At 43.4% G+C, this 12345-nt stretch overlaps 1 protein-coding gene across 2 annotated transcripts; it reads right to left on the reverse strand.

The window, feature by feature from the left end:
• Nucleotides 1-2296: 2296 nt before the first annotated feature.
• KRT28 (keratin 28) lies at nucleotides 2297-11345 on the reverse strand (the record flags this gene model as incomplete). Of its 2 annotated transcripts, none has more annotated exons than XM_084237110.1 (8): nucleotides 10661-11345; nucleotides 9601-9683; nucleotides 8583-8739; nucleotides 6488-6649; nucleotides 6285-6410; nucleotides 3358-3575; nucleotides 2703-2752; nucleotides 2297-2439 (listed from the first exon to the last, which is right to left on the reverse strand). In XM_084237110.1, the coding sequence occupies exons 1-8, from the start codon at nucleotides 11210-11212 to the stop codon at nucleotides 2297-2299; spliced, it is 1491 nt and encodes a 496-aa protein (XP_084093236.1). In that variant the 5' UTR covers nucleotides 11213-11345. The 2 variants fall into 2 exon arrangements, with proteins under 2 accessions (XP_084093236.1, XP_084093235.1); XM_084237109.1 differs by having other exon boundaries at nucleotides 2703-2755.
• Between the last annotated feature and the right edge of the window lie 1000 nt (nucleotides 11346-12345).

Raw genomic sequence — 12345 nt, forward strand, 5'->3', positions numbered from 1 at the left:
ACAGCCACAAAATGCAATATGTGTTCATAGTATATAGTGGTCCTAGCTATGGAAAGCAGATCATGAAGACAAGATTTTAAAAAATTAGTGTGTTATGAGTTCCTGGCATAGGCAGGGCTGGCATTGTGGCACAAAATTGGAGAAGATTCACACATTTAGTTTAATCCTCTCCTGTTGCCATTTTGATATTTATGATACTTTTATCTTTGAACTTTGGTCTTATAAGTGAAGACTATGGGGCATGTGAATGGGCAGAGAAGTATATGAAATGTCTCTGGTCACCTTTATTGCCTAAGTTGTGTATAGCACGTGCAATGTCCATGTGCACAGCTTTCTGGTGGACCCAGGTTGGCAGGAGTCTGGGGAGACTCACAGGGAGTACAAGGGACGTATCTATGTCTACGACTGAGCAAGCAGTTCTCTGACAGCCCCAAGATGCAGGCTTTCCACTCAAATGGAACTTGCTTTGAAAGCAGAAAGAGGACAATGAATGATCAAAGAAATATCATGTAATTACTTGTGTTATGTTTCTATATCAGCCAGCTCCTTTTGCTGAAAACAATAATGTAGGAAGATAAGACAATCCATAGTTTCTTTGGTGGAGCATATTGGTAGAATGTGACCATGTGAAGAAATGAACTGAGAACAGTTGAGTGTGTTTGGTGATGTGTTTCCAGTGTTTTGGTAAGATCAACATACGCACACATATAAGCTACAAAATATGAATTGTGTGATTTTCTGATTCTGCATAAGTCAAATGTTCTTATATTGGGATTTGAACCTGGCATTGTACAATATAAAATGAAGGGGAAAATTTATACCAATAATTTATTTTAATTTATACTGACTTAGAATGACATTAAATGGCAAGAGCCCCCCCACCCCACCGCCCAACACACACACACACACACACACACACAAAACCATGATGAGTTGAGAGTTTGACTGCAGAAGGCAGGAAAAAAAACATATTTTAGTGCTTTAATGATACTTTCTCCCTGATGTTTGAATAAAGAACTGTATATATTCATTGAGTCTTGTAACCTATGTAGTTGGCCTTGTATGTTGTACATTTGGGAAGCTATTTCCTCATGAATTTCTAGTATTTGCTTTATTTGATAAGTCTTGGTTCAAGGTCTTATAAATAGCCTATCCTTTGAAATCCCACCAGACTGCTGAGTTATTAGGTAGAATTTCTCACTTCCCTGGAGATTAAATCTGATCTAATCTGATCATTAGTATCAGGTCATATTTGAGAGAAATATGAGCACTGCTCTCTTAGTGAGAAGTTAACGCTTGTTTGAAATCCCCACTGTCTGTTTTGATTCAGAAACATAGAAATACATAGTAAACATAATGCTCATCAATTTGATGAGATTTGAAGTTTTAGAACAAGTGTTGGTGGGTTAAATCTGGTCTGCTCTCTGTTTTCATATATCTCATGTGCTAAGAATGGTTTTCACATTTTATGTGGTTGAATAAAATCAGAAGAAGAAAAATATTGTAGGACACATTAGAATCATTGAAAATTTGAATTTCAATGGCCGTAAGTAAAGTTTTACTGAGACACAGCCAAGCTCACTTGTTGATCTATTGTCTATGGCTACTTTTTGCTGCAGTATGGCAAAGTAGCATGGCTACTTTCTGCTGTAATTGTTCAGTCGAGCAGTTGAAATAGAGACCTTAGTGTCTGTAAGGCCCTTCCCAGAAAAGATTTGCCCATCTTTAGTCTAGGAAAAAAGTAGGTTTATTTCTCTGGATCTTTCTAGAGATTATCCTGTTCATGAAGGCAATGGTATTCTGGATTGATCCAAGTCTCCAGAAGAGTTTTTGACTTTGTAGGCTCGTAGGCAAAATACTGGGAATGTGCCATCTAGTGGTGGAAACTTTCAATTTGAAGAGAGAATTCTGAACTTGTACAGTTTATTTGCACACACCAAAGTGGTGAGAATTGAAGATGATGTTTGGTGAATGTTTGATATTTAAATGTCATATGATTTTGATTACTGTTTAAGACTAGAGTGAAAAGCAAAGACAATATATCCCACAAATGTCTCCCATGAATTAACATAGGAAAAAAGAATCACAAATAATTATTTATTAGTCACAAGTAAGTGGAAAAGAGTGCACATCAATTTTTTAAATTTATTTGAAAACAAACACCCAGCATCCTGTAAAAGTTATGTGTAAGTAAGTTATTTGTAAAGGTAGGAAATATTTTTATTATCTTCCCTGCTATTTAGAATTATGCAGTCACATGGGATCTTTCCCCAAGTGCTTTTCTCAAAAATGACAGCTAGAAAGGAACCCTCTGTTCTGCCTTGCCGTTGGTCATTTTCGATGTCTTCTCTTCAATGGAGTGAACCCTTGAGGAAAGAACTTTGCCACGTTGATCTATTTCTTCAACCACTGTCTTTACTAGTGTGGTTTTGGATAATTCTAGAAACAAAACATTAGTGAATATACATATTCAACCTGAAAGACTACATGACAAAGAATTCCTGTGCTGTTTTAAACATTTTATGTATTTGCGAGTAAGCATAGTTTACTCACAAATATAAGTAAGTTGGTTTAGATAGAATAATGTCTTAAGTCCAGAGCACTTTTTTAAGATTATTTAAATATAGCCTGTTGCTATCACATTTGATTGCCATTAATGTGAAAGTATTTGCTGCAACAGAAACAGAACTCGATTTTATTACCTTTAGATGAATTTCCTGAGCCTCCTGACCCAAAGCCCTTGGAGCATGAGCTGCTAAAAAAAAAAAAAAATAAAGTCCAGTTTAGTCTCTATTACTTCTATTTATCAGGCAAGAAACCATCACTGAATCAAGAGATGAACATGAACTCAGGTGAACTTTATATGCCAGAAACAGATCTTCATTCTCTAGAGAGGAAATGTTAAAATATTTGTGTGCCGGAACTGAAAATAATTAAACGTTATCTAAAGAGAGGGTATAAAACAATGTTATTTCTGTTTGATTTTTTTAAAACTCAAGAATGTCAAGCTTCAGGGAGTTTCGAGAGTATGCTTGTTTCAGAGAAGCAGAGATGATATTAGGCATGAATTGGAAGCTAGATAATGCCTGGGGGTGTGGTCGGGAGAATGCTGAAACATGGGGATTACATGGACAACAAATACTGGCTTCTGCAGGACAGCTGGGGTCATTCAAGGCAGATGATGATGCCCCTGTGATGTACAAGTCACGGAGCAGGTGACTGCAGAGGCAGGAGATGGACATGCTTTTCTGCAGTGGAATGAAAAAGAAAAGGCCTGCAGGTTCAGAAGGCTAACGGGCAGCTTCTGGTTGTGGTTTGGAAGAGGTAAAAGCTGGATTTTCAGATGGTGTTACTTACTTTCCATCTCCATCTATCAGGCGGCAGTAGGTCTCGATTTCTTTTTCCAGGTGGACCTTGATGTCCAGCAGCTGCTCATACTCCAGCTTCTGGCCCTCGGTCTCAGTTCTGACCTGGTGCAGCTGCTCCTCCAGGGCCGTGATCTGGGCCTGGATCTGGGCGATCTGAGCACAGTAGTTGCCTTCTGTCTCGGTCAGGGAGCACTCCAGGGAGTGTTTCTAGGGACGCAGAAGATGCCAGAGCAAGGGATGAAGCCACTCTGAGGATTATGTGGAGACCAGTGCTGCCCCCTAGATAAGTTCTGACAACGTGAGGGGCTTGTCACAACAAAGGCAGGTGGCAGAGGAAGAGGAAGAGAGAGGCGTTTACTAGATGGGGGGCAGGCACCCTGGACGGGGTAATGATGCTTTTCCCACAGACTGCTGAGTGTCTCAAGTGTCATAATATTGAGGTAATACTTCCTATTATGACCAACCTATATATTACTTTTTTGGGGTTAGCACCATGAGAAATTAGTATTGAAAAATGGACATTTTGAAATGACACATTGATTTGGGGGTTTTCTGCTTTCCAATCTTTTGCTTCTGTGGCTAGAGCTCCACCCCACACTGTTCCTTAGCAGCCGTTTGTGCTGTTCTTTCTTTATTTAGCCCCTCCTCGAGTCTCCGTCGTCCATCAAAGGTCTTTTATTTAGCACTTGAGACAAAATGAATGCCGTTGCGGGGGTGGGATTTCAGGATGACGCGTAGATTTCATAACTCGGCACAGATCATTTTTCAGCACCACTCTTCTGAGTGTTATACAGCCCCACGGCTGTTTCCATAGGCTCTAATTTCTCCATCATGTGACCCCTACTTCAGGTAAAGCAATTTTCCTCCATCCCTTATCATATGAAAATACATCTGAGCGGTCCTACTTTTGGTATCAGTTCTTACCTGTGCAGCCACCCTTACTTACACTCCATTTCCCTTCTTGTGTGGAGCAACTCCTGATCCTGATTACTTAAAATAAAACTGACTCATCAAAGGAAGGCACAAGTCTCTGTCTCTTTCAGTCCATGTTTTGGGGTGGTTGGACCTAACTGTAAATATATATATATATTTAACAATACTTTCAGCTTTCCTTGTTATTGCAGGCCTGGGAGAAATTTTGGTTTAAGATGTTCTGTGTAGGGCTAAGTAGATTATGTATTGCCTTCGTAATAGGATTAAAGAAGAAGTTATAAAATATTAATCTTATTAAGCAGATACTGGGTCTAATGGGCTAAGAACCACTGACTTAGCCAGGCAGACTGTCAGTGCATTACATGTGGTGCTGGCCTCTCTAGGGCAGAGGGGGGAAGGTGGGCAGGATGACCTGGGCAAGGCGAGGCAGCAAGTGGCCAGGTGTCAGGGAGGCGTGTGCTTGGCTGCTCAGAACTTTAATTTCCCCCATGATATCACCACATATTTATTAAAGATCACTAATACTCTCTTAAATCAGTTGGGCGGGATCTCTATTTCAGGGCCTTCCTTCTAAAGGTTGACTATAGATGGGGAAGGAGGGCAGGTGGAACTGGGCAGTTTGGATACTACAGAAAGCATATGACATATTTATATATTTAGACAGTGCCCAGCTTACACATGATTTGTGTGTTAACCTAGGAAGATGGAGCTCAGAGTTCATCTTACGCCAAATGATTCTTAGGTATGAAAGTTAAGTTCAATGTCACCATGAGTCTATAATTCAGTTATGTTGTTTGTTAAATTTTTTTTTTGGGGTTATTTCCTGAGTCCAAACTATAGTACTTCTGGCAGCACAGAATGAGCTCTTTCCTTTGTTTTCCAGTATGCTCATAAATGTTATGAAATTCCACTGTATACATGTGTGTGTATGAGTGTGGGCATAGACATTTTCACATGGAAGCATGCTCTTAGAAAATTATACATATATTTCTTTCTAACATCATTGCTTCTATGTGAAAATGCACAAAATTCCATCCTGGGGACCCAGGGATTTATTTCCTTGGACACAGCTTGGGAATGGGAGGGAGGACATGGGCTCAGCAGGACCAGGTCCTCGGGTTCTACTTGCAGGGAAAAGGGGGATGGGAAGGGAGGAGCACCCCAGGAATCCACAGTGGCAGGGAGGGTCCAGGTACCAGTCGGCAGTGGCCACAAGGCTGAGAAGAGGGTCAGGCTGATTGGATGGGGACTGGGCAGCGGTGAAAAACAAATCTCATGAGATGTGCATGGTAAGAGGGCTCACTCTTTCGGGTGTCTCCATCACAACCATCATCTTTTCCTTCCTGACTCATAGACTCATTTGTGCAATACTGTTGCCTTTTTCTTTGTGCCACAATCGGGTGACCTTAGGGAGCAGGAAACATCTTATGGGGACAGGGAAACTGGGGCTATGTCTGTGCATGACTTTCTAAATCAAGCCTTTTGAGTACTGCCACCTGACTCCCCAGAAGGTCAGCCAGTTTTAGTCTTGGGTGGTCTCTATGGTAACCTCTGAAGGAACTGGCTGGGTATGGAGGAGGCTGGGAGGGACACGTGGGGATGAAGCTGACGAGGGGGCTCTGTGGGAGCAGGTGTGCACTGCTTCACTCTGCGGGATGATGTGCACTTGGCATCACTAATTGGAGATGTCAGGCACGCGGGCCCTGCCAGGCGCAGCAGCAGGACACAGGCCTGCCGCTGACTGCTCAGGGGGAGAAAAATGCTTCGAGAACCTTGAGTTATTTTCAAGCCAGGGGCGCTGAGCCCAGCCTGGACGGAAGCCTCAGAGGTCTTGGGAGGAGGAGACACTCTGTCTCTCTTTCTGTGTGTCTGTCTTTCTGCTCCTTTAAGCATATGTGAGTAAAGCTACTTACCGGGAAGCAAGGCAGGGCTCAGAGAGACTTTTCAAATCCCCAAGCCCGGGCTACCCACGCCGTCACCTACCATGGCAAGCAGGGACTGCAGCTCGATCTCCAGGGTCTGCATGGCGCGCTTCAGTTCGGTCAGCTCGTTGCGGGCTGAGGTGGCTGCGCCCGCGTCGTCGGAGATCTGCTGCTGCAGAGAGGCGCTCTGGGGAGAGGCAAGAGGCAAACCTTAGCTTTGTGAGCACCCCCCAGCGCTGCGGGGCTGTTTGTGGCAAGACTCGCCTTCTCGTTGAACCAGGCCTCGGCGTCCCTGCGGTTCTGCTCTGCCAGGTCTTCGTACTCGGCCCGCATGTTGTTGAGCAGCACCGTGAGGTCCACACCGGGCGCTGCGTTCATTTCCACGTTCACGTTGCCACCCGCTGCGCACTGCAGCGCCTTCATCTCCTGCAGGGAAAGGAGTGTGACTCAGGGGCTCTTTGTATTCACCCACTGCCCGAGGAGAATTTTCAGAGAGGTACTTGATCGTGCAAGGTTCGTGGCTTAACCTCGAGAGAACAGTTGACTCACCCCAGAAGGGAAACCCATTCAAGATTTTTCAGATAGACTCGCTGGATCTGTAATCATGCCAGCCATCTATTTAATTATGTGTTTTTAATGACGTGTTATTAAAACAACTATAACCGACACCTCAGCGAAGGCGGTATACAGCATCTTAGGAGAAGCATTTTATTCTTTTAATCAAGAAAGGGATAAAAAGGCCAGAGTGTTATCAAGCACATCAATTGTGACTAATACCAGGAAAAGCCCTTGTTGATGGGAATAGAGCGGTGGAAAGGGCACATAACCATCCCTACCCTCCTTGGAACTGGCATCTCAGGGTAACTGCAATCCATTACCGAGTGCTTGTCACAGGTCAGACCCCGTTCTCGGCAGTTTCTATGCATTCATACATTCAACTCTTCTAACATTTTTATGTGGTAGGCACTATTGCTGGACTTATTTAACAGATTAGAAAACAGGCACAGAGAGGTAGCATACCTCTCCCAAGATACTTAATACTGAACAAGGTGGATGCTGGCTCCACAGCATCTGCTTAGCAGCTGCACTGGGCCCCACCGGGGTCACTCAGCTGTCTTGCCTGGCCAGGGAATGGGTTTCTGGACAAATCAGCCTATGAATGATGGAACTTAGTTCTTTAGGGAGCCATGCCTTTTTCATTTTGCTTTTGATGGATGGGTATCTCTGTTTTCTTACACCATCTCTCTGTGTCCTGTGATCAGCGACTTTCCAGTATCCACCAAGAGCAAAAGATTTACCTTGCCCATATTTTGAGGTTTTGCATAAGATTCCATGTGAAGAATTCTTGTTGCTACAAAAGCTTAGAAATTGAATTGCTTGGTGTTACCTTCAGGACACTGGTCATGGGTGAGCTTGGTAAAGAGGACACTCTCAGGGGTGCAGAGATGTGAGTGGGTCTTGGTTCCCTGCCTCAGTGCATTCAGAGGGGCCTCGGTGAGCTGTGATCCTGACCCCACCCTGAAGGTGCAGGCTGGCTGGGCTGCTCGCTGTGGTCCTTATCACTTCTCTTCCGAGCTGGTTTCTTTTTTTGTTTCACACTCAGGCTTTTCCACTCTCTTGCTAACACTCTCTGGTCGCCTTCCTCCTCCAGTCCTCTGCTCTGTGACTGTCCTCTCTTTTCACTTCTCTTTCATTCTAACATTTTTATTGTAATGTGCTTTTCCCCTCTCCCATAATTTTCTCACTGGGGTAAGGAGGTTTGGTGTCTTAGTCAATGATAGGACACTCCTATTATTGGGTGGCTCCTGAAAAATCTGTCATTCATTATTTTGGAAACTTCTGCAATTCCTCTGGGACAATACTTTTTTTTTTTTTTAAGGAAGTTGGCTTTGTCTGGTGTTATGTATCAAACAGTGAGCTTGTTATTGTGCAGGCTTTGACATTAGAATAAATCCAGGCTTGTGCAGTGGGGAAAACACTGACATCTTCCCTAGTTGGGGGTCTTTGGTGAGAAGGCTAACCTAAGACGTGCCTGTTGAATCAGAGAAATGATCTATCTAGTGTGGGGAAAGATGGTTGTATTAATAGAAAAGCAATGCTTTATTTTCCAAAAGATGGAATATATCAGCCTGAAAAATGGAAGGACACAGGTCAACTTGTTCATATTTATTACCTCAGGGGATGAGATTACAGAGGCAGAGTGGGAGAAGGGAATTTCTTCCTTTAATCCCTTGGCATTGTTTGAGTCGCTGTAATGAGGCTGAGTTACTCTTATAATTTAACACCCTCTTCTGTCCCCCTGCCCCCATATGGAAAATGTACAGAGCTGCCATTTGAATACAATGAAAGCTTCTCCTACCTCCTCGTGGTTCTTCTTGAGATATGTCATCTCCTCACTCAGGGACTCGTACTGCAGCTCTTGGTCAGTCCTGCAGAGGGTCAGCTCATCCAGGACCCGCCTCAGCCCGTTGATGTCTGCCTCTGTGTTCTGATGGAGGGCCAGCTCGTTCTCATACCTTGAGGGGCATTCAGTGAATTTCAGAACAAGTTAGACGACTTCAAGATATGAGCAATAAAACCTCTGTTGCTTCAAACTGAAAGTTAGAAATTAAACCAGGACACCAAATATTACAAAAAATATACCCAAAAAGCCGCTTCCACTCTGCTCACCCAGTTCTGTGCAGGATCAACAGCAGTTCTTTAGCATAAACATTACAGTGAAAGTATATGCCAGTTAAGTGAAAGTATGCCACTGCAGAATTTTATCTTAGTTGAGGGCCTCCTCTGGTGGTGCAGCGGTTGAGCGCTGGGCTGAGAAACTGCCTGCAGCCTCTGCAGTGCCGGTTCGATCCCCAGCCGCTGGTGAGGGTCCCACATGTTGCGACAGACCTCTCCTGCCGTGCCCGCTGCTCCCCTCAGCAGTGTATTTTGTCAGTCTGCCTGTTCCGTTCCCCGCTCTGGCTCTGGTGAATTCTCTCACCCTCCTGTGCTTCTGACTGTACCCAGTGCTTGTATAAATAAATAAATAAATAAATAAATAAATAAATCTTTAAAAAAATTACTTACTTGACAAATATTTAGGAATATCTATCTTGTGCATGGCACTATTCTGGGTTGGCACAGAAATACAGTGATATTTTGTTCCTAGATTACAAACACACAATAAACACATATAAATCATGAGTGTAGCTGATTGCAATATGACCTGCTTGCGTGAAGTGTAGTGTTATAGGAGGCATTACTTCCTTCAACTACAAGCTAGTTAACAACTAGCTATAAGCTAGTTGTTCATTCTAGTTAGGTTGAAAATGAAATTTTATTTCACACGTCAAGTAGATAGGAAAATTTTTTTTTGGAATTTTTTTCTGTCTACTCACTTTAGCCGGAAATCATCAGCGGCCAATCTGGCATTATCAATCTGTAGAATGACATTAGCATTAGCAGTGGTAGAAGAGATGATCTGCAAGAAATCAAAAGGAGAACACAAGAAATTAGTCTCATAACTTATTTTTTTGGGAAATAAAAAAATGTTACACAATTGAGCTTTTGAAATATACTTCCTTAAGTAACAACCAACATGTCTAAAATTTAATTTTTAAAAATTATAAATAAGATTTTATTCTCATATGCTCATAAGAGCTTTTAGAATAGACTACATTTTTATCAGTGACTATATTTCAAAATAATAATAAAACTAGCAACATTTAAATTACATTGATATTCATGAATAAAAGTGCCTTTTTTTTAAAAAAAAGATTTATTTATTTATTTGTACAAGAACGGGGGTACAAGCCAGATGCGTGGGAGGGTGAGAGGATTCACCAGAGACAGAGGGGGGAACAGAACAGGCAGATCTACTGAAATACACTGCTGAGGGGAGCAGTGGGCAAGACAGGAGAGGTCTGCTGTGCCATGTGGGACCCTTGCCGGCAGGCAGGGATCGAACCGGCGCTGCAGAGGCTGCGGACAGCTTCACAGCGCTGCGCTCAACCGCCTGCGCCACCAGGGGAGGCCTAAAAGTGCCTATTTTGATAGGAAGAATTATTTACCAAAATAAATAAGTCAGTACAATATAAATTACAGATAAAGCATTTCCTGTTGTTGCTATATGTCTTTTGCTAAGAAAGTAATTCTTAGCTTTAATTACTTTAAAGTTTCAGGGGCCTCCCTGGTGGTACAAGGGGTTAAGTCTCAGCACTATGAAGCACAAGTTCCATCTCCAGCCAGGGAGGTGACCCACATGGCACAGCAGACCTTTCCTATCTCACCTGCTGCTCTCCTCAGCAGTGTAACTTCAGTGGATCCACCTGTTCTGCTCCCCACTCCAGTGAATCCTCCAACCCCCCACCTCTGGCCTACACCCCAGCTCTTTCATACATAAATAAATAAATCTTTAAGAAAAAAATACTTTGAGGTTTGAAATTTGGGATTTCTCACCTTACTCTTCAGATCTTCAATGGATAGGTGGTATCTGCTGTAGTCGTGATCAAGTCCACGGCAAGATCCAGGTCCGAATTTCTCATACCAGCCCTTGATTTTTCTCTCCAGCTCGGCGTTGGCCTCCTCCAGGGCGCGCACGTTGTCCAGGTAGGAGGCCAGGCGGTCATTGAGGTTCTGCATGGTCACTTTCTCGTTGCCGGACAGGAGGCCGCCCTCGCTCCCAGCAAAGCCAGCGCAGCCTGCATTCCCAAGGGCACCGCCCGTGTGGTTCCCACCAGCAGCGCCGCCCAAGCCCCCGACCAAGGCGCAGGACAGTCCATTTCCCGCCAGGGGGCTGCCCGCGCCGCCGCTGGACGGCCTGACAGAGCCAGTTCCAGGCCGTAAGCAAACAGGCCTGGACCCGCTGGAAAATCGGAGAGACATGGCCGATTGAGAAACGTTCGTCCTTCCTGGGGACAGCTCGGCTGCAAAGAACAGAATATCGTGTGGGAAAGATTTCGCTCGGCTTTTATACGCAATTATGGGGGTGTTTCTATTTGAATGATGCATGCCAAAAGAAAAAGGGCATCATTCAGATTAGCATGAAATTATGTATAATTGGGTGGGTTTTTTTTTTATGTGTGTGTGTAAATTAATGTCTAACATCTCTGACTGTTGCTTCGGGATATTTGTTATCTTAAATATAATAGGGTTCATTCTATATTAAGTTCATTATTTTAACTTCTAATTTTGAGTGAGTAATCCTTTACTTTCATCTAGACCTAGGCATATAGCATCATTATGTGGCACAGGGTATTATAAAGTTTTTAAAAGTTAAGGAAGATTGTGCTAGGGGACCATCAGCTCCAGCAGGGTCTTAATTATCAGAGAGGTGTAAAAAGAACCATCAGCTACAAAAACATATGTTTTATCCCATCAGAGCAAAAAACATGTGTTATTAAAAATATGACAACTTCCCTGTATTACCGTGATTATAACATCTATTCAGTACCTAGAACAATAACATAAGTATCACTGATTCTTTAATGAATGCATAGTTACAATAGCTGGTGTTTAATGCTAAATGCATGAATGTCAGGACCAGATGTAGCATAGTGTTCCGTGCTAGTCTAAGGAGTTTGGAATGAATTCTAAGTAAAAAAGCAGAGGATAGGGCCTCCCTGGGTTGAACGCCGTGCTGCGAAGCTGTCCGCAGCCTCTGCAGTGCGGGTTAGATTTCTGGCTGTCCAGGGAGATACCCACATGGTGTGGCAGACCTCTCCTGTCCTGCCCGCTGCTCCCTTCAGCAGTGTATTTTGGTCCTTCTACCTGTTCTGCTCCCCGCTCTGTCTCTGGTGAATTCTCTCACCCTCCTGTGCCTCTGGCCTGTACCCCAGTTCTTGTATAAATAAATAAATCTTTAAAAAAGAAAGCAGAGGGCAGAATGATCAGGTTGAAATGAAAAAAAGAAAGAAAGAGTAATTGCAAGGCATGGACAATGGGCCAGGTGAGGATGAAGGCTGAAGACAAAGAGAGGGAAGAAGAATCTGAGCAGGTACCATCATTGATTGAGTTTGGAGAAGGAGGAAGAAGGTGGGGTTGGGGATGGCTCTTAGGAAATTGATTCCAGATAGTGGGAATCCCATAACATGAGTGGAGACTGCGAATCCCGGAGCAGGAAGACACCGAGCTTTTCCTTGAAG

This window comes from Talpa europaea (genome assembly GCF_964194135.1).
Source record: "Talpa europaea genome assembly, chromosome: 7".
NCBI lineage: Eukaryota > Metazoa > Chordata > Mammalia > Eulipotyphla > Talpidae > Talpa > Talpa europaea.